The sequence below is a fragment of the Mercenaria mercenaria genome, chromosome 13 (genome assembly GCF_021730395.1).
Source record: "Mercenaria mercenaria strain notata chromosome 13, MADL_Memer_1, whole genome shotgun sequence".
NCBI lineage: Eukaryota > Metazoa > Mollusca > Bivalvia > Venerida > Veneridae > Mercenaria > Mercenaria mercenaria.
The window spans coordinates 30,621,634-30,644,784 of NC_069373.1; the positions used below are offsets into that span (position 1 = coordinate 30,621,634).

Here is a 23,151-nt window from a genome sequence, read left to right on the forward strand (position 1 = left end):
TTTTCATGATTGGTTAACACAGTTAAACATGCATGAAAGTTGTTAAAGGGAGATTATCAGAAATTCATACAGATTTACTTAACTTGTTTTTGCAACTTTAAGTAGTCAGGCCCGGATCCACAGCCATGTCGAGGGGGCCCATGTCCCCCCCCCCCCCCCCCCCCACTCCAGTTGGCTGAGAAGTGACCTATACTCATCAAAGTTGCACCTAACTATTTTGACAAAAGAATAATATTTTCTCAAAATTTAGACCAAAAATGCACCAGAGACCACCATTTCATATATTTCAAAATTGTTCAGGGGAGAACCCCCTAACCCCACTAAAATGAGGGGAGTACCTCTCCAGTACATCAAAATTTAGACCAAAAATGCACCAGAAGCCACCATTTCATATCTATATTTCAAATTTTTTTCAGGGGGAGAACCCCCTTATTTCCCTAAAATGACAGGGATACCCCCTCCAGTATATCAAAATTTATACAAAAAATGCACTACAGCCTAGCAATTCATACCTGTATTTCAAATTGTTCCTGGGGGCAAGCCCCCTGACCCCCTGAAATGAGGGGGTACCCCTCCAGTACCTCAAAATTTAGACTAAAAAATGCTCCAGAAGCCAAGATTTCATACCTGTCTTTCAGGGTGGAGACCCCACTCTTCCCCCAAAAACGGACAGAGGCCCCCTCCTGTATCTACTCCCTTTCGGCACTATGCACCTCTCCAGTGACGCCAATGTTCTAAACTGGACAGTCAGATATTTCTGGATCCGGGTCTGCTAGTTAAAGGTTGCTAAGGTACACTATAAGGTTTTGTCATTTTGTTCAAGATGCAGTCACATGCATACTAACTAGAGATGACAGATTACACTATACAGGCTTTATGCCTGATATATTTACCTAATGAAACTGACAGTTTCTGTCATCTACAGGAAATTGCTTCTTTACAATGGTAGAATGTCAATACCAGAGATGGTCACACATAGTAAACAAACTATATATTCTCTTTCTGCCTCTGTGGTTATCTCAGCATTTCGTAGAATTTTTATTTTTGCCAAAGAATTACGAAAAAAACGTATTTCGAATTCTAAATTTTTCTGTGTAAGTGCGTAATGTGATGTGAAATTATTTTTGCATTCAGTTTTATGTTCCTAATGGAATACATACAGCTGAAAATATTACTTTTTTCACAAAGAATTCAACCAGTTCAACATATGAATGATTTTGGCCCTTTAAGGGGCCATAACTTTGGAACCCTTGATGGCATTTGGCCAGTTTTTGAAAGGAACCGAGATATATATGCCAGTACAAGTTGTGTGCAAGTTTGATAAAAATCAATTGCAAACTGTGGTCTCTATCCTGTTCACAAGAAATTGTGAACTTACTAATAAGCTTTGATAATGTGGCAGTTGAGTCCAATAAGTCCAGGGGTTTTCAAAGATAATCCGTCACAGATTTATTGTAAAGCAATTATTGGATTTACCTGTATTCGAAAATAAACAGTGTCGATTGTATTTAGGTCAACTGCCACATTATCAAAGTTTATTAGTAGACGGAGGATTCTATGGGCCATCACAAAAGCTCACCTGTCACTATGTGACAGGTGAGCTAATAAAACCATGAAACAAACTTATTCATTTTTTTTCTGATAATTACTTTTGCTAAGTCTAAAGTCAAAAACTTAAATTATTATCAAATTATGCTTCAGACACGAAATATGAATATGAAATATAACTTGGTGCCACTTTTGTGACCTTGACTTTTGACCTACCAACCTGGTATTTGTATTCTGTATATCTTCTCATCGCCAACTACCTATATACTATTTATTCATTAGTTTTAAGTCAATACCTTGAATGAATTGGACACAAAATTTGACAGACGAACAGATGGACAGACACATGCACCTTCACTCATTAACATGTGTCTTTCCCCCCCCCCCCCCCCATAACAGACATTGTTTAGATACCTTGAAGTCATTAATATTAATGGCTGACTAAAAGGTTTGAAAATATAATAGATAATAAATCTGTTTACCATTCTGCTAATGGTAAATGTCAAAGAAAATGAATTGCCTGTTAAATTAATCAGGAATTTTTTAGCCTAATTATATAGTGCAGCAGTTTAAATTTTTGTGAATCTAACTAAAGATAATCTTTGAAGATAAGGAAAGAGGCAATTATCCCTTCCACTTATTTTCAAATGGATTCAGAAATTGAAGGGTGATTATGTAGAGAATATTCCAAGGTGAGACTGAATAAAGGAACACCTGTTTTATCTATTACTGTAAAATCATTTAATTTCGTGGGCATGAAATTTCATGGTTTGGGTCCAAACGGCAATTTCGTGGGGGTATGAATGCGTTGATTTCAACTTTTAAACATAAAATGAATGGGAATTTTACTTGTTCGTTGGGATTAAATTTTGTGAATTGACTCAACCACAAAATCCACGAAAATTAGTCCCCCACGAATATTAATGATTTCACAGTATAATAATATTATTGAGTTATTGTTTAAGCAAACTTTTAGTAGAGCTATCACTAAAGGTGATTAATACCCCCTAGATGCAGCATTGATAGAGGGAAAGTAGTGATAATGACCTATTACCTTCAAGTGTGACCTTGAACTTGACCCAGTGATCTGGGATATGCATTCTGCATGTCATCTTGATGAGTGGAACAACCGATGCCAGTTTTATGAAATTCCTTAAGTTTGGAGCAGACACAAATTCAAGCTATTTGATCTGTGACCTCTAAGTGTGATCTTGACTTTGGACTTACTGACCTGGATTGTGCACTTTACACATTGTCATCACAAGGTAAGTAACTGATGCTACTTTTTTTAATATCTTCCCAGCAGTTAAGAAGATGTAGATCAAACAGGCTGGACAGATGGACGGAAAGACCAACAAACATGTCTGATTCCAGTATAGCCCCCATACACTGTGTATGTTGAGGTATATTTATCTAGACCTTTAATACAGGATCAGGGCCCCTATTTATTTACAATTCTGGACTTAGGCTATAAACCTCCAAAAATCCCAATGCCATAACTTCCTTTGCAGTATATATCTATCTATATTACTGAAACTGTGTGGAGCCTTTATGACAATGTCATGCCATGTTCATGCCATTTTTAGCTCATCTGATTTTTTGAAAAAAAATGATGAGTTATTGTCATCACTTGAGCGGTTGTCGGCGTCGGCGTCGGCGTCGGCGTCTGCGTCGGCGTTGCCTGGTTAAGTTTTATGTTTAGGTCAGCTTTTCTCCTAAACTATCAAAGCTATTGCTTTGAAACTTGGAATACTTGTTCACCATCATAAGCTGACCCTGTATAGCAAGAAACATAACTCCATCTTGCTTTTTGCAAGATTTATGGCCCCTTTTGTACTTAGAAAATATCAGATTTCTTGGTTAAGTTTTATGTTTAGGTCAACTTTTCTCCTAAACTATCAAAGCTATTGCTTTGAAACTTGGAATACTTGTTCACCATCATAAGCAGACCCTGTACATCAAGACACATAACTCCATCTTGCTTTTTGCAAGAATTATTGCCCCTTTTGGACTTAGAAAATCAGTTTTCTTGGTTAAGTTTTATGTTTAGGTCAGCTTTTATCCTAAACTATCAAAGCTATTGCTTTAAAACTTGCATCACTTGTTCACCATCATAAGCTGACACTGTACAGCAAGAAACGTAACTCCATCTTGCTTTTTGCAAGATTTATGGCCCCTTTTGGACTTAGAAAATATCAGATTTCTTGGTTAAGTTTTATGTTTAGGTCAACTTTTTCTCTTAAACTATCAAAGCTATTGCTTTGAAACTTGCAACACTTGTTCACGATCATAAGCTGACCCTGTACAGCAAGCAACATAACTCCATCTTGCTTTTTGCAATAATTATTGCCCCTTTTGGACTTAGAAAATCATTTTCTTGGTTGAGTATTATTTTTAAGGCAACTTTTCTCATAAACTATCAAAGCTATTGCAACTTAAAACTTGCAACAGTTTTTCACAATCATAAGTGGACACTGTACATCAAGAAACATAACTCTATCCTGCTTTTTGCAAGAATGATGGCCCTTTTTAGACTTAGAAAATCATGGGTAAGACAATATTTCTATTATACAAAAAAAATCAGATGAGCGTCAGCACCCGCAAGGCGGTGCTCTTGTTGATTAAATTCCAACATACAGTTTACAACAAGAGGGCCATGATGGTTCTAGATTGCTCGCCTGAGTTACGTAGATTACTTGAACAATTTTGGTAGCTAGTCATGGGTTCTAGAATTATGGGCCCTTAAAGGGCCAAAATTGCTATTTTGGCTTTTGCAGCCATATAGAGATTTCATTTATGGTTTGATTTGATACAAACTTGCAAAATATCTTTAACGACCATAGATCTTGGATTCCATGATGAATCCATCAGATCAAATCATAGGTTCCTGAGTTACGGTCCCTACTTGACCCCAAAAAGAGTCAAAATTTGTTTATTTTTACCTTGTGAACACAATTGGGAATAGAAGGGACATTTTACATTTGATTTTAACCACATTTACACACAGCTTAAGTCACAATAAGAAATTGGTTCCTTCGAAAACTGTCTAGATTCCATCATAGGTTCTAGAGAAATTTTCTATTTTAGCCCTTTCAGACATATAGTCTTAGGTTTCATTTATGCTTTGATTTGATACAAACTTGCACAGAATGTTCCAAGTCCGAAACTGGGTCATGTGGGGTCAAAAACTAGGTCACCGGTCAAAATAAAGGAAAAGCTTGTTAACACCCTAGAAGCCACATTTATGATCCTATCTTCATGAAACTTGGTCAGAATGTTTATCTTGATTATTCCTGTGCCAGGTTCAAAACTGGGTCATATGGGGTCAAAAACTAGGTCACCTGGTCAAATCAAAGGAAAAGCTTGTTAACACTTGAGGTCACATTTATGACCCTATCTTCATGAATCTTGGTCAGAATGTTTATCATGATGATTCCTAGGCCATGTTCGAAATGGTGACATGTGGGGTCAAAACCTAGGTCACCACACAAATCAAAGGAAAAGCTTGTTAACACTTGAGGCCACATTTATGACTCTATCTTCATGAAACTTGGTCAGAATGTTTATCTTGATGATTCAAGGCCAAATTTAACAGGTGAGCGGTAAAGGGTCGTTATGACCTTCTTGTTGACAAGTTTTCAAGAATATATCTGGTTATCGAGAAAAAATTTCAAAATAGGGCTCTCTCTCATACAAGTTTCCACGAAAATAAAGTTTTCATGACACATTACAGAAAAGAGAAAAACAATTCTGATAGCAGTGTTGTATGTAAAGCAGTCTGCAATTTCTGTATTTTATTGAAACATTCCAACTTTTTGTGAAAAAAAAATAATTTGAAAGCATTTTTCACAAAACGGGAAAGATTTCTGAAATTTTCACGAAAGTAACTATAGTGTGTGTAAGTTCTCCGGAATACTAGCATGAATTTTCGACCTGATAGAGTTTTTGACTTTTCATTAAAAAATCATATCATTTTCTTGAAAATAATTGTTTCCTTGGAATTTATCTGGTTAATAAAATTGCCACCATACTTTAATTCACCGATATTTGCATGCTGATCTCAAGGAAGATAAGTAATGTTGATGGCAAGGTATTTTAATTATATTTCTGTCTATACTCTGGGTTTGTAATCAAGGAAAGATGAAGTAAAAGATTGAGATGATTTTTCTGTCATCACTCCACCCCCATGTTGTCATGTTTTTTCTTTGATACATAGAAAGTAGATCCTGGATGATTGACTCAACAGAAGTCAAAAATCTTTTAATAACCTGTTTCTTAGATAAAGATTTATCAGACACCGAAAGTAATGTCCCATTGGCACTACATTCCATCCCCAAATGTCAAAATAGGGGGATGAAGAAATGATCTTCATCTGTCTGTTCTGTCATTCTTTTTGTCTGTCTGACATACTTAATCATATTTCTTTTCTGTTCCATCCTACTTCTTTTCTGTTCCATCATACTTCTTGTCTGTTCCATCATACTTTTTGTTTATTTTATTATACATCTTGTCTGTTCCATCACACTTCTTGTCTGTCCCATCATACTTCCCAATGCCTGTACCATCATATTTCTTGTCTGCTTAGCTCAGTAGGTAGAGCGTTGGTCTACGGATCGCGGGGTTGTGAGTTCGATCCTCGGGCGGGGGCATATGTTCTCCGTGACTATTTAATAAACAACATTGTGTTTGAAATTATTATTCCTCCACCTCTGATTCATGTGGGGAAGTTGGCAGTTACTTGCGGAGAACAGGTTTGTACTGGTACAGAATCCAGGAACACTGGTTACATGACTGAAATACTGTTAAAAAACGGCGTTAAACCCAAAAACAAACAAAAACAAAACTGTTCCATTATACTTCTTGTCTGTCCCATTCATACTTCCCAATGCCTTTACCATCATGCTACTTGTCTGTTCCATTATACTTCTTGTCTGTCCCATTCATACTTCCCAATGCCTGTACCATCATACTTCTTGTCTGTTCCATTATACATCTTGTCTGTTCCATCATACTTCCCAATGCCTGTACCATCATACTTCTTGTCTGTCCCATTCATACTTCTTGCCTGTTCCATCATACTTCTTGCCTGTCCCATTCATACTTCTTGCCTGTTCCATCATACTTCTAGTCTGTTCCATTATACATCTTGTCTGTCCATGATAACTTCTTGTCTGTTACATCATACCTTTGTCTGTTCCATCATACTTCTTGCATGTTCCGTCATACTTCTTGTCTGTTCCATGATACATCTTGTCTGTTCCATGATATTTCTTGTCTGTTCCATCATACTTCTTGCCTGTTCCATCATACTTCTTGTCTGTTTCTTCATACCTATTGTCTGTTCCATCATACTTCTTGTCTGTTCCATCATACTTCTTGCCTGTTCCATTATACTTCTTGCCTGTTCCGTCATACTTCTTGTCTGTTCCATCATACATCTTGTCTGTTCCATCATACTTCTTGCCTTTTCCATCATATAGATCTTGTCTGTTCCATCATACTTCTTGTCTGTTCCATTATACATCTTGTCTGTTCCATTCTACTTCTTGTCTGTTCCAGCATATCTTTTGTCTGTTCCTCCATACTTCTTGCCTGTTCCATCATACTTCCCAATGCCTGTACTATGATACTTCTTGTCTGTTCCATCATTCTTCTTGTCTGTCAGTCATATATTTTGTCTGTCATCTGTTCCATATATTTCTTGTGTGTCAGTCATACTTCTTTTCTGTTCCAGTAAGCCTGGCTTTGCACAAATGCTCCCAGGAATAAAACATTGTGGTGGTATGAGTAAGTTCACAATGTTAAGGACTCACTTGGAGGGAGGTCAAAGAATAATAGGGATCTATTTCTGATGCACTGTTTTACAAGCAGATGTATCAGACACACGATTCTAGCTTAGAGGTCAAGGTCACACTTGGAGGTCAAATAGTTTACATTGTCTTGACAGTCTATAACTTTGCATGGATTATTACACAAACATTCACCAGTGTCATTTGTAATAACCAATTTCCCCTGCATAAAAAATACATGTCTTTCAAAGAAGATAAATGCTTACTAATTTCAGGTACTTTATGTTTCATTTCAGTTTTTTACCCAAAAGAAATGACTAAGAAGAGAAAATAGAAGTCATCTTAACAGTGTACTGTTTCATAATGAAAATTTCCATTATTCATGATTAGAATTCCCCCAAAGCTGGAGTTCTCTGTCAATAGTTAATCAAAATGCATGTGGAATAAAAACAACAGACTTTACTGATGAAAGATGCACGGAAAGTATTGAAATAATGATTTTGTTACCATTAGAAAACACTTGGGATCCTTACAAGTTCTGAAGTGTATTATTTTTTAATGCATTTTGTAGCTTAAAGCAGGTGGCTGTCAGAATATGTCATTTAAATTTAGTAAAATTTTCATTTTAGTTAGAATAGACATTTGATAGTTTTCTTCTAAAATACAGTGCACTTAAAAAAACTTCATGCATGACAATTTTTTATGCTCCCGAAGGTGGGCATATTAAAATCACACTGTCCGTCCATGTAAATTCTCTTCTGGGCTGTAACTCTGCAATCCATAAAGGGATTTTGAAATAACTTGGCATAAATGTTCACTATAATGAGACGTCATGTCATGCGCAAGACCCAGACCCCTAGGTCCAAGGTCAAGGTCACACTTAGAGGTCAAATGTTAACAGGGTCTGTTTCGTGTCCGGTCAATAACTCTGCCATCCATGAAGGGATTTTGAAATAACATAGCATAAACGTTTACCATAATGAGGCAACATGTCATGCGCAGGAGTCTTCCACAACAGCTCACTGATTTATTGCCATACAAGAGTCTGCAACAACACCTCACTGATTCATTGACATACAAGTCTGTCACAACAGCTCACTGATTCATTGACATACCAGAGTCTGTCACAACACCTCACTGATTCATTGACATACAAGTCTGCCACAACAGCTTACTGATTCATTGACATGCAAGAGTCTGCCACAACAGCTCACTGATTCATTGACATACCAGAGTCTGACATAACAGCTCACACAAGAGTCTGCCACAACAGCTCACTGATTTATTGCCATACAAGAGACTGCCACAACAGCTTGCTGATTCATTGACAATACAAGATTCTGCCACAACGCCCGGTGATTCATTAACAATACAAGAGTTGGCCACAGCAGCTCACTGATTTATTGGGCATAGCAGCTCACTGTTTTATTGACATACAAGAGTCTGCCACAACAGCTCACTGATTTATTGGGCATAGCAGTTCACTGTTTTATTGACCCACAAGAGTCTGCCACAACAGCTCACTGATTTATTGACATACAAGAGTCAGCCACAACAGCTCACTGATTCATTGACATACAAGAGTCTGCAGCAATAGCTCACTAATTTATTGACAATACAAGAGGCTGCAACAATAGCTCACTGATTCATTGACATACAAGAGTCTGCCACAATAGCTCACTGATTTATTGGGCATAGCAGCTCACTGTTTTATTGACATACAAGAGTCTGCCACAACGCCGGGTGATTCATTAACAATACAAGAGTTGGCCACAGCAGCTCACTGATTTATTGGGCATAGCAGCTCACTGTTTTATTGACATACAAGAGTCTGCCACAACAGCTCACTGATTTATTGGGCATAGCAGCTCACTGTTTTATTGACCTACAAGAGTCTGCAACAACAGCTCACTGATTTATTGACATACAAGAGTCAGCCACAACAGCTCATTGATTCATTGACATACAAGAGTCTGCAGCAATAGCTCACTAATTTATTGACAATACAAGAGGCTGCAACAATAGCTCACTGATTCATTAACATACAAGAGTCTGCCACAACAGCTCACTGATTTATTGGGCATAGCAGCTCACTGTTTTATTGACCTACAAGAGTCTGCAACAACAGCTCACTGATTTATTGACATACGAGAGTCAGCCACAACAGCTCACTGATTCATTGACATACAAGAGTCTGAAGCAATAGCTCACTAATTTATTGACAATACAAGAGTCTGCCACAACAGCTCACTGATTTATTGGGCATAGCAGCTCACTGTTTTATTGACATACAAGAGTCTGTCACAACAGCTCACTGATTTATTGGACATAGCAGCTCACTATTTTATTGACATACAAGAGTCTGCCACAACAGCTTGCTGATTTATTGACATACAAGAGTCTGCCACAACAGCTCGCTGATTTCTTGACATACAAGAGTCTGCCACAACAGCTCGCTGATTCATTGACATACAAGAGTATGCCACAACAGCTCGCTGATTCATTGACATACAAGAGTCTGTCTTAGCAGCTCACTAATATATCAACATAAAAGTGTCTACCATTTAAGCTCACTGATCAAATTTATATAGCAGTATTCCACAATATCTTACTGATCCATTGGTAAATTAGAGTTTGCTATCATATTGATGGCTTCTGGAAAGAGCTCACTGTTTAATTAACAAACAAGCTTGTCACAACAGCCCACAATTTCATTCTTGTACCACTATTATGTGTCTGTCACAACATGTTAAACCACTGTATGTGTCTTTTACAACATATTACACCTCGGTATTTGTCTTTTACAACATGTTAAACCACTGTATGTGTCTATTACAACATGTTAAACCACTGTATGTGTCTTTTACAACATGTTAAACCACTGTATGTGTCTTTTACAACATGTTTTACCACCATATGTGTCTTTTACAACATGTTAACCACTGTATGTGTCTTTTACAACATGTTAAACCAATGTATGTGTCTTTTACAACATGTTAAACCACTGTATGTGTCTTTTACAACATGTTAAACCACTGTATTTGTCTTTTAAGACATGTTACACCACCGTATATGTCTTTTACAACATGTTTTACCCCTCTGTATGACTGTGTCTTTTACAACATGTTGGGGCCTCTGTGGCCTAGTGATTAAGGATGCTGACTTCAAATCACTTGCCCCTTATCGATATGGGTTCGAGCCTTACTCAGGGCATTGAATTCTTCATGAGGGGAAGCCATCCAGCTGGCTTACGGAAGGTTGGTGGTTCTACCCAGGTGCCTGCTCGTTATGAAATAATGGGTCTTCCTCCACCATCAAAGCTGGAAAGTTACCATATGACCTAAAATTGTGTTGGGGCGACGTTAAATCCAACAAAACAGATAAAATAAATTTACAACATGTTACACCACTGTATATGTCTTTTACAACATGTAACACCACTGATCTGTCTTTTACAACATGTTTTACCACCATATGTGTTCTTTACAACAGCTCACTATTTCATTTTTAGCTCATCTGATTTTTTTGGGAAAAAAATGATGAGTTATGGTCATCACTTGATTGGCGTAAGTGTTGGCATTGCCTGGTTAAGTTTTATGTTTAGGTCAACTTAAAGCTCCTTGCAGCCTACATGTGCAGACATGCAGAAAAAAAAACACTGATTTTTATTAAATGAAGAATAATGTACTTGTCAAGTGGTGTTGTATTACTGACATTTTGGCCTGCACAATATTTAGCTAAACACTTCCTTCTAAATTTTCCCCAAACAGACTCATAAAAACAATTTATTCTTGTGTAAAAACCTACATTTCAATTCAAGCGTTATTCACAGACACTGCTTCAAAGAATGAAAATTTGATTGTCATCTAGATGCATGTTCCTTTCAAAAGTTTAACAATGAATTAAAAGAAAAATGGCTGTCTATATAATAATAGTAACAATAACCTTGACCCGAGTAACCACAATACAATCCCATACTTTGTCTCAGTGAATCCTAATACAATCCTTAATCAAGTTATTCATAAATTAGCTTGCTAAACACCAAGTTGAAAGCAACCAATCTTAACTAAAGTTATATTAACTTTAAACTCTCTTTTTGATAATCACGGTATTTTTTTTTTTTTTTTTTTTTTTTTTTTCATTTTTAGGTCATCTGAGTTTTTGAGAGAAAAATGATGAGTTATTGTTGTAACTTGATCAGTGTCGGCATTGGCATTGGCTGGTTAAGATTTGTGTTTAGGTCAGCTTTTCTACTAAACTATCAAAGCTATTGCTTTAAAACTTGCAACACTTGTTCACCATCAATAGCTGACTCTGTACAGCAAGAAACATAACTCCATCCTGCATTTTGCAAGAATTACGGCCCCTTTTGGACTTTCTTGGTTAAGTTTTATGTTTAGGTAAACTTTCTCCTAAACTATCAAAGCTATTGCTTTGAAACTTGTTCATCATCAGAAGCTGACTCTGTACAACAAGAAATATAACTCCATACAGCTTTTTGCAAGAATTATGGCCCCATTTGGACTTAGAAAATCAGATTTCTTGGTTAAGTTTTGTGTTTAAGTCAGCTTTTCTCCGAAACTATCAAAGCTATTGCTTTAAAACTTGCAACACTTGTTCACCATCAAAAGCTGACTCTGTACAGCAAGAAACATAACTCCTTGCTTTTTGCAAGAATTATGGCCCTTTTTGGCCTTAGAAAATATCAGATTTCTTGGTTAAGTTTTATGTTTAGGTCAACTTTTTCCTAAATGGTCAAAGCTATTGCTTTAAAACTTGGAGCAGTTATTCGCCATTAAAAGCTGACTCTGTACAACAAGCACCATAACTCTAAATAGCTGTTTGCAAGAATTATGGCCCTTTTTGGACTTTGGAAAATCATGGTAGGACAGTATACAGAGACAAAAAAATCAGATGAGCGTCTGCACTCGCAAGGCTGTGCTCTTGTTATACCACTGCATAATTATGTCTGATTCATTCTGGTATGAAAGTATTTATATACAATAAGTAATTTGTAGAGTGGCTCATTCACTCATAGATACATGTGATTTTTTTTTTATTGCAAAAACAGGTCCTCCACCCCCCAACCCCCACCCGAGGTTTGCAGCTCCAGAATTTCTTAGGCCATTGTAGCAGCTAACTGAGTTATTTAATCAGTCCTATTTCGTGATACTGCAATATTCACAGTGATTGCTCGGGGAAATTTATTTGCAATGAAATACAGGCAAATTCTACCATTATAATGTCACACACCTAAGTTAATTAAGAAAGCCCAGCAGAATCTTGAATACCATTGCTTAGAGGGATAACAAGTATCTGGTGATACAAGGATGTCTTGAGACAATTACATTAGTTACCTCACATACTGAACAGTTCGTGACAGACTTAAACACTCTCTTCTAATTTCCTTTCATTTGAGAAACTGTGAAGATGGAAAGTGTCAGCCTGTATCTTCAATTATTGGGATGGACTAGTTGATTCGATAAAGCCTACTATTTATGTTATTTTTGGAACGCTAACATTGAACTCTTGGTTCCATGGGAATACATCAGAATAGTTTCAAACTTTTCCATTTTACTGTATTACGTACTGTACCAGGGATGATTAAAAAAGGAATTGATTAATAGATCAGTATTAGAAACACACAATCTTCAAAAGTTCTAAAATGATTTCAATAGAAAATTTAAGATAAATATTTTAAAAAGAAAAAGGCATAATACTGTTGTTAAATGGCTGATAAAGTCACAGAGATCGGACATAATAAAATGTTTTAGCAAATAAAGTTCCTCATGTCTCAACAGGGCAAATTTTTGTAAACAGAGTTGTGCACCACTAATTTGTTTAAGATACATTTATTTTGTATACAAGTTTTCATTATAATTTGTATGCAAACAATAGGTATATAGGTTAAAGGATGTTTGGGTTATTTAGAGATAAAACAAGATTTTGCTATAATATTATGTTTCTTTATTGAACACTTAGGCTATTTATACACCCATGAGGTTATTATGAGAGACTGACTATATAATTACCTTTTGCACAATTGTCATGTTTTAAATGAATCAAGACACAGTTCTTTAATGTCTATTTAACATTGAGCTAAGATTTATTAAATTGCCTGCAGATTTGTTCAGATGTTGGGAACCAGCTACTTTTAAACATGATAGACATGTAGAGATAACTCTCACTGACTTGTTTATATCCAGAAGCTACTCAGTTTATCAGTAAGGGAGATAACAGCTGACAGGATAGTTATTTATAGTACATTGTTAGAGATAATACTGGTAGCAGTGTGATCTTTTATCACTGGTTTTTGTTGGAGAAAGAGTATTTCTGACACTTAATTTGTCAAGAGGTTGCCATGACTATGTGCATGGTTAAGAGTCCTTAAATCACTTGCTCCTTGCCACTGTGGGTTCAGTATCTAGCTTGGGATGTAGAAATAAGCATATAATGTAATGTAGAAATAAGTAGATTCAGTGACTTAATTATCATTCTGTTATAGTGTACAACTTCTAGTAACCATCAAACAGTAAGAAAAATTGATTTGACTGTTGACTAGAGTTATGCCCCTTTTTAACTTACAATTTTTTGTTTAAAGTTTTTGATAAAGTCAAACATCTCTGTTACTATCAAAGCTTTTAACATGAAACTCAAAATATTTATTTACTATTAAAGTCTACCAGGAGAAACAATCCCCATAACTCATGATTTGAATTTTGACAGAGTTATGCCCCTTTTTAACTTAGAATTTTTTGGTTAAAGTTTTATAAAGCTTTTACTGGCAAAGCTCTAATTCAGTGTCAAGCACTGAGAAAAGTTGAGCCTACTGTGCTATGGACAGCTCTTGTTTCATAGAAAATAGTTTATCTAAGTCTTGAATACTACTACCAGCATTTCAAGGGAATGTTGTCATGAGTTGTTATTTACATTGATTTCTTATCAAATAGTTGAGAAGAGTTAGTTTCCAGTAATTCTTTTCCTGTTACGATCAGGCTACGAGGTTCCTGTTTAATAAACAAGTCACAAGATGTTTCATTTGTTTTATGTGCAACCGCGTCTGCAATGATTATCATTGAGCTTTCTTGATTGACAGTTTGATTATCACGTTTTCTTCTCCAATCTTTATTATGATGTAATACGCATCTTGTGTCTTGTCAGACCTTTTCATCTCTGATTGTTTAACATGATGGTGCAATAAGAAATGATATTGGTTTCGAAATAAGAGTTATTTTGACAGAAATTGGATATTGCACTTTAGAAATTGTTTATTGGTTATCAAAGCTATCTTGATAACTAGAATTTATTTGTCCAGGAAGATTGCTTTTTGCTGTGAAGAGTTAAGATGGCATGATATTGTAGACTGCTTCAAGCTTCATTTTCTCTACAAGCATATTGCTTCAAGCTTTATCTTCTCTTCATGCATACTGCTTCATGTTTCATTTGTCTTCAAGTGTATTGCTTCATGTTTCATTTTCTCTTCAAGCATGTTGCTTCAAGATTTATTTTCTCTTCATGCATATGCTTCAAGCTCCATTCTCTCTTCAAGCATAATTATTGCGTCAAGCTTTATTTTCTCTTCATGCATATGCTTCAAGCTCCATTCTCTCTTCAAGCATAATTATTGCTTCAAGCTCCATTCTCTCTTCAAGCATAATTATTACGTCAAGCTCCATTCTCTCTTCAAGCATAATTATTGCGTCAAGCTTTATTTTCTCTTCATGCATAATTGCTTCAAGTTTCATTTTCTCTTCTTGCAAATTGCTTCAAGCTTCCTTTTTCTTCTTTGTCCATATTGCTTCAAGCTTCCTTTTTCTTCTTTGTGCATATTGCTTCAAGCTTCCTTTTTCTTCTTTGTGCATATTGCTTCAAGCTTCACCTTCTCTTCATCCATATTGCTTCAAGTTTCATTTTCTCTTCAAACATTTTGCTTCAAGCTTCATCACACTTTATTTTCTCTTCAAGCATATAACTTCAAGCCTTATTTACTCTTCATTCAGAATGACATTACGCTTCATTTTCTCTTCAAGCATATTACATACTACCTCCAGTTAACACAGAGTACAACAATGAAATAAAATGTTATATCTAGTACAGGGTATCTTGAAAAGACTGATCAAACAAATGTTGAGATTGATACAAAAATTCACTTTAAAGACTACTAAGAAGCAAATGGGGATGCTGGGAGTGCTAAAGTGTCACAGTTGTTACTTGTATTTGAAAGTTCGTCAAAGTTATGTCTTTTTTTTGTCATTGTTAATAAAAAGTTTTGGGAAAAATTTCTCGGGAGTTTTGTTTGTTGAAAAAATTTTTTTATGCAAAGGCTTTTTTAAAATTTTATTGCAAACTGGCAAAATGTTTGTTGTGTTTAGCAAATTTTGTTACATTGCACTGTCTTTTTTTTTACTGTTTTTTTTCGTCTGTGTGTTACCCATGCTTAACAAATTACTGTGGCTGTTATATACGTAGAATGGGCCCCCGATTTGAGTGGAATTTGCTGTAGTATCAATTGCAGGTGGTGTTTTTTTGGCCAAAATAAAATAATTTTCAATGAAAAAATTAACAGAGTGTAGTGAGGTTGGGTATGTAAACTTGAAAATAGAGATTTGAGTAGTGAAAAAACCAAACAACGCAGTTGGTCGGATCCATGCTTTTCCCCTTTTCAAAGTCTTTGTAATTAGGGGAAACCTTTAAAGCGAACAGAGGGTTTTGTTCTGTGCGGGGGTTTTGGTCCTTTGCTAGTCGAAAAGCACTATGTTGGTTTTTCATGGGGGTCATTTTTTGTTTTGCAACCTAAGTTCCCTTACAGTACAATTTCTTTTAAATACGAGTGCTCGATAGCCCATGACAAGTTTTGGGGTACTTTTTTCTCCAGATTTTAAAAATTGATGCTGTGGGTTTTAAAAAAATAATTTTACCTTAAATTAATTGGGATGAGACGGTTTAATGTTTTAAGAACTCCCCTGCGGGGGTTCTTGCTGTCAAATTTTTTGTCAGCCTGTATTTGCTTTTAGTATATCTTTTGAATATTGGCCCATGAAAATTTTACTGGTTTTCCGTTGAAAAAACTTGTTTTTTTGTGTAAATAGCATTTTTTTGTGTCCTTTTCCCTCGATGTTTTTTATGAAACAAATTTGTTGATTTGGGACCCTTTTCCACCCAAGGGAAAAATTCTCTTTGTTTTAATAATGGTGTAAGGGCCCGGGCTTTTTTAACTCATAACAAGGAGATATATGCGGCTTCTTTATCATTTATTTTCTGACAATCAGTTTCCCCGTAAATGTGTTTTCTCTACAAAAATTTAAAACAGATACGAAACAAAATACAAGAAAATACAAACAACCTTATACAACATTAAAAAATTCTTTTAATAAAAAATAAAAAAATCGTTCTTTACGCAAAATGGAAGTTTTGAAAAAAAGATCGGTTTTTTTTAATGTTTTTTTGCAAAAAATTTTTCGTATCATTTGAATGTCAGTCAGGTTGTTGGCTTTGAAAAAATGCGGGCCCAGTTTTATAGTGTGCCCACGGGAATTGCACCCCTTTGACATATGACATGATACCCCCCCCTAGTCAAAATATTTTATATTGGTTGACCAATCCTGAATATACTGTTAAAATTTCAGGGTAAGGGAGGAGCTTAGAAAAATTTTTCCCTGTCTTTGGTATGTTGTGGCGGGGTGCCACCTACACCCTTCCACGCTTGAATTGGGCATGTCCCACTAGGTACGGGTCGTTCTACATGAAAATGATCTAGTGGCGTGTTTTTCTGCATGTGTGGAAGGTGTTTCGGGCCTGCTTTGAGAGGTATATTTAAAAAATCTTTGTTTTATCGTTTGTTTGCCCGGTTGACATTGGAAAGTTTTTTTAAAGTTTGTTTCCATGTGTTTTAATTAATTTTTTATTTTTTTTGTTTGTTTCAGGGCTGTATTTATGGGAACATATTTTGGAAAGGACCTCTGGGGGAAAAGAATGGGGGGTAGGGTTACGGTCCCAAAAAAATGTCAAAAAATTTTTAAAACTTCGAAGTTTTCAGATAATATTTCAAAATAAAAAAAAAAAACCCATTATAATTTATTGTTTTTTAAAGATTTTTACCTCTGTGAGAAAGAAAAGAAAATAAAAAAGGCATTAATATTAGGGTTTTGTTTTTTGTCATTTTGTTGTCTTACTTTTTGGTTCGAGGGTAAGTTTAAACCTGCTAAAGGGTTTTAATGAAAATGTTTTGTGTTAGATGTGTTAAACTATTTTGAACACTTTAATTTTCTCCCTTATTAGCCCCCTGTCACAAGTGAAAGGTGAGTTTTGTGTCCGGGGTTTGTGTCTTTGTCCGTGGTCGTCCGTAAATTTTTTTGCTTGGACCATCTAGAGGTCATTTTTTTCATGGGATCTTTATAAAATTTGGGTCAGAATGTTCATCTTGATGATTCTAGGTAAAGTTCGAAACGGGTACGTCCATCAAAAATAGGTCAGTGGTTAAAAAAATAGAAAACTTGGGGATTTTGAGGCCTATTTTTAAAAAATTTCTTTGAAATTGGTTCGAAACACACCTTGTTTGTTCTGGGCAAGTCGAAAGGGTCCTTGCGGTCAAAAACTGGGTCGTAGGTAAATAATAAAAAAAACCCTTGTGCCCTCTCCGAGGCATTTTTTTCATGGGTCTGTATAAAAGTTGGTCTGAAGTTATCTTGATGTTCTAGGTTAAGTTCGAAATGGGTCACTGCAGTCAAAAACTAGGTCAGTAGGTCTAAAAATAAAAAAAACCTTGTAACTCCTTGGGCCCCCTATTTTTAAAAGTTTCTAAAAAATGGTCGAATGTTCACTTGATGTATTAGGTAAAGTTCGAAACGGGCCCGGGGCCATCAAAAAACTGGTCGTAGGTTAAAAAATAGAAAAACCCTTGGACTCCTGGGGCCCTATATTTAAAAAAGATCTTCATGAAAATTGGTCGACGTTTCCTTGATGAATCTAGGTAGGTTCGAAACTGGGTCATTGCGGTAAAAAACTAGGTCAGTAGGTCAAATAATGAAAAAACCTTGTGACCTCTCGAGGAATTTTTCGGGGTTGTATAAAAGTTGGTTGAATGTTCACTTGTGATATCTGGGGTAAAGTTCGAAACTGGGTCCGTGCAGTAAAAAAATAGGTCAGTAGGTCAAAAAATGAAAACCTTGTGCCTAAGAGGCCATATTTCACAGATTTTTCATGAAAATTGGTCAGATTGTTCATTTGGGTGATATTAGGTCAAGTTCAAAATAAAAAAATGAAAAACCTTGTGACCTTCTAAGGCCATATATTTCAAAGTCTTCATGAAAATTGGGTCGAAGTTACCTTGTGATATTTTGGTAGGTTTCGAAACTTGGTCATTGCGGAAAAAAACTAGGTCAGTAGGTCAAATAATAGAAAAAACCTTTGACCCCCCAGAGGCCATATTTCTGAGATCTTTTGAAAGGGGGTAGAATGTTCTCTTGTGATATCTAGGTCAAGTTCAAAATGGGCCGTGCATCAAAACTGGTCAGTAGGTCTAAAAAATGAAAAAACCTTGGGCCCTTTGAGGTCTATATTTAAAAGAACTTCATGAAAATTGGTCAGAATGTTCACTTTGAAAATATTATTTAAAATTTTCGAACTGGTATGTGCCATCAAAAACTGGTCAGTGGGTTTAAAAAAATGGGAAAACCCTTATGATCTCTAGAGGAAATTTATTTCAAAAGGCTTATGAAAAATGTAGAAGTTCACCTTGATGTATCTAGGTCAATTTTCGAAACTGGGTCACTTGCGGTCAAAAAGGTCGTGGGTTTCAAATTTTTGAAAAAACTTGTGACCTTCCCCAGAGGCCATTTTTTTTAAGGGATCGATGAAATTTGGGTCGAATGTTCATCTTATGATATCTAGATAAGTTTGAAATGGGTCCGGCGGTTTAAAAAACAGGTCTTTGGTTAAAAAGAAAAACCTTGTGACCTTCAAAGGGCATATATTTCATGAGTTTTCATCAAAAATTGGCAGAATGTTCACTTGAGTTATTGGTCAGCTTAAAAAGGGGGGTCACGTGCCGTCAAAAATAGGTCAGTGGGTCAAAAAATAGAAAAACCTTGGATCTCTGGACCATATTTTTTTTGGATCTGTGTAAAAGTTGGTTGAATGTTCATTTTGATGTATCTAGGTCAGTTTCAAAAGTGGGTCACATGCCATAAAAAATAGGTCTTTTGGTAAATAATAGAAAAACTTGGGGTCTCAAAAGGGCCCATATTTTTCAGGGGGTTGGTTGAGTGTTATCTTGTGATATCTGGGTCAGTTTGAAACAGGGTATGTGGGGTTTAAAAACTAGGTCTTAGGTTAAAATAGAAAAAACATTTGCCCTCTTAGAGGCCAACTTGGAATGGTCCCATAAAAAGGGTCGAATGTTCCCCTTTTATGATTCTAGGTCAAGTTTGAAATGGGTAAATGCGGTCAAAATAGGTCAGTGGTCTAAAATTATTAAATTTTTGCCCTCTCTAGGGCCTTTTTTTCAATGGATTTTCAGAAAATTGATTGATTGTTCCCCTTGATGATAGTTTGGCGTTTCGAACTGGGTCACATGCGGAAAAAAAATGGCGTGGGTTTTTAAAAAAGAAAAACCTTGTGACGCTTTAGGGCTTTTTTTCTGAGATTTCATAAAAAATTAGTGAAATTTTCACTTTGATGAATTTCTTGGTAAAGTTCAAAAAAGGGTCAGTACTTTCGAAAAATAGGTCAAGGTAAAATAATAGTAAAAACCTTGTGCCCTTTTTAAGCATATTTTTTTTGGTTTTTATAAAAATTAATCAGTTTTTTATCTTGATAATTCTAGGTCAAGTTCAAAAACTGGGTCACTGAGTAAAACTAGGCACTTGTCAATAATGTAAAAACGGTCTTTCTCAAAACTGGGTCATGGGGAAAGAGGGGAGCGATTCAGGCCCTATGGCCCTTTGTTAAGTTCCTGGTAGAATGGGGGTTGGGCTCGAAGTCCCTGGGGTAAGTTTTCCCACCCTTTTAACCGGTTGCGAGCAGAACAGTTGTGGGGGAAAAAAAAAAACAGTTCTCCGTATTTTTGCGGCATTTATTGTGGAAAGTATTTTGATCTAGAAGGTTTGGGTGAAAAATTATGTTAAAGATCTTATTTCTATAAAAAGTGCTAAACAAAAAAAATGCCATATGTTTCTGTTTAAAAAGTAGTATATTGGTAAGTTTGGCAGTTAAAAGTGTATCTTGTTAAAAATCGAAAAAGAATTTTATCGTGATATATTTATTCAATTTCAATTTAAGCTTATTTAAGTAAACCCTTTAAAAAATGTTTGCCCCTGAAATTGCCCAATTTTAACCGACAAAACGCTATTAATGGTTATAGACATTCAAAAAAGTTTTGGTCAAAAAAATTGTGGCGGCATTGCAAGTTCAAAATTTGTTGGGGAGACAGAGCGTCTCGGTTAATTGGTTTTATTTTAATAAATAGTTTAATAGTGTTATCAAGCTCGTATCATTGTAGCTGAAAAAGAAATGGTCTGTCAGAATGTTTAGTGGCGAAAATTTAGACAAACGTAAACCTTGGATTTGTCCCGACATTTGGAGTTTTAATGCCCCGGTATGGTTTTAAAGAAAAACGTGCATTGTGCTGTTTAAGGTTTGATTTTTTAAATTTTTAAAAAGTCGCGGGATGACTTTATGCATTTCTTTGCATACACTGATGTAAAATACGGTTATTCATTTATCATCCCCGTCATTTTGCTACTTTTTTACAAGTATATTTTGAAAAAAAGGATAATTTTTTGGATTTTCATGTAATGCATCCCGGTCAGTAGATCATTTGGAAAAATTTTTGGGTTTTTTGTAAAATCATTACTATTTCCCCGAGGTCTGAATGCAACAATTTAATTTTTTTTAAAACTGGATTGAAATGTTTTCTAGTTTTTTTAAAAATACGAACATGTTGTTTATTTGTTGGTTCGGGGGTTTGTGTCGTTTTTGAGTATTTCAGTTATATAGGGCGAGCCTAATTGTGGTTTTTCTCCCCTTTTTCCCAGCCAAAAAAACTGTCAACTTCTCCCACGAATGCAGGGGGAGGAAAAGAAGGTTTTTGTTTTGTCTTTTTTTAAAATAGTCACGAGGACGTAAATTGTGGGGGTTGAATCAATCAACTCGTTTTTTATAGCTTCCCCATTTATTTAAGTGGTGGTCTTTGTTGAAATATGAAATTGGTTATATAAGGATTTTATAAATTTTAAATTTGTTTAAAACATTCCAATAAGCTGCCAAATATTTCCTTTTTTATACTTTTGGATTAATAGCCCGGTTACAGGTTCCTGTGAGTCAGCAAAGCCTTATTGGGTTTGTTTTGATTAAGCTATTTCTTTCTTTTGGTGCGTCCATTTCTGAAAAAAATTAAAAATTTATTGATTTCAAAAAAATGTTTTGCAGTTGGAAATAATATTACTTTTTAAAAGCTACTGCTGTATCCTTTTAGACACTATTTATTTTCTAAAAAAAAAAAAAAAATAAAAAGGTGTTGTCTCGCCCCACAAATAATTTTGAAACGTGCAAAGCCGCAAAAATTTTTTTTTGTAGTGTTTTGAATGTCTATTCGTTTTTAAAATTTTGCTTTGTCGGTTTTTAAAATTTGGGAAAAAATTCAGGAAACATTATTTTAAGGTTGCGTTAATATATGGCCTTTTGTTGAAATTTTTAAAAAAAATATATTGGTAATTTTGTTTTCGTATTTTTTAACAAAAAAACCCCTTTTAATGGCCATAACTTACTCAAAATAGTTGTTTTTAAACGGGAAACACTGGCTGTTCTTTTTTTCATCTATTTTTATGAAAAAAAAAAATCTTTATTATTTGCCAAAAGTTCTTGGATCGAAAATATTACCCAATTAATGCCGGCAAAAATTCGGAGAACTGTTTGTTTCCCCCCGAAATTTTTTCTGCTCGCCCCCTTTTAAAGGGTGTGTTATTGTGATCACCCCTGTCTTCACAGAAATGAGCAAAAAATGCCCGCGCAATTTTGAAATAATTTACACTATGTTTCTGGTAATCTGCCCAGTGTAAAATTTTTATTCGTTTGTCAAAAAAAAGGCAGGAAAAGCAAAAAAGAAAATCTTCAAAAGCTCTCTCCCCTTTTTTTAACCAATGTCCGATTTTGAAATAATTTCCTGATGGCCCTCAACTAATGTTGTTGTTAAAACTTCCAATTAGATTTTTTTTCCAGTAACCTTAATCTTCTAAAAGAATAGATAAATAATATTCTTATTAAAAAGTGTAAAAAACTTTTTTTTTATTAGGGGTTTCTTTTTTTAACTAAAAAACACTTATGATTCGTAGGACAAAGTGGTTGGGGTTTAAAATTTTGTAAAATTCCCGTCAAAAAGTTCCCTTTTTTTGAAAAATTAAATTTGGGGTTCTAATAATATTTTCCCATTTTTGGGGTTTTTATTTTATTTTTAATTCCCGCAAAAATTTTATTTTATTGAAATTATATTGTCTAAATCGAAAGTTTTATTCGATCTTCACCAAAATTTTGCAATGTTTTGGGCATAATTTTTGGCCCAGTTCAATAACCCAACCCCAAACGCCCCCAAGTTTTTGGTTTGGCCCTGAAATTTTCGAATTAATGCGAATTTAGCCTTTTCCATCTTAAGTTTAAAAACAATTTTTTCCATCTTTTAAACTTGCTGACTTTTTTTGTGGGATAATTTCTTGGCCAAGTTCGTCCCCAAAAAGTTCGGCCTTTGGATTTTGGCCCTTGAATTTTTGAAAAAAAATGCAAATTTGCCTAATGTCCCCTCTTAGTCGAACAGTTTTCAACG

At 35.3% G+C, this 23,151-nt stretch overlaps 1 protein-coding gene across 1 annotated transcript in view; it reads left to right on the forward strand.

The window, feature by feature from the left end:
* LOC128547706 (ribitol-5-phosphate xylosyltransferase 1-like) overlaps positions 1–23,151 on the forward strand; it is a 115,428-nt gene that overhangs the window by 62,652 nt on the left and 29,625 nt on the right. Inside the window, exon 3 of the mRNA XM_053520803.1 lies at positions 17,261–17,316. Coding sequence (XP_053376778.1) covers positions 17,261–17,316 — 56 coding nt within the window. The remainder of the gene's footprint in view (positions 1–17,260; positions 17,317–23,151) is intronic.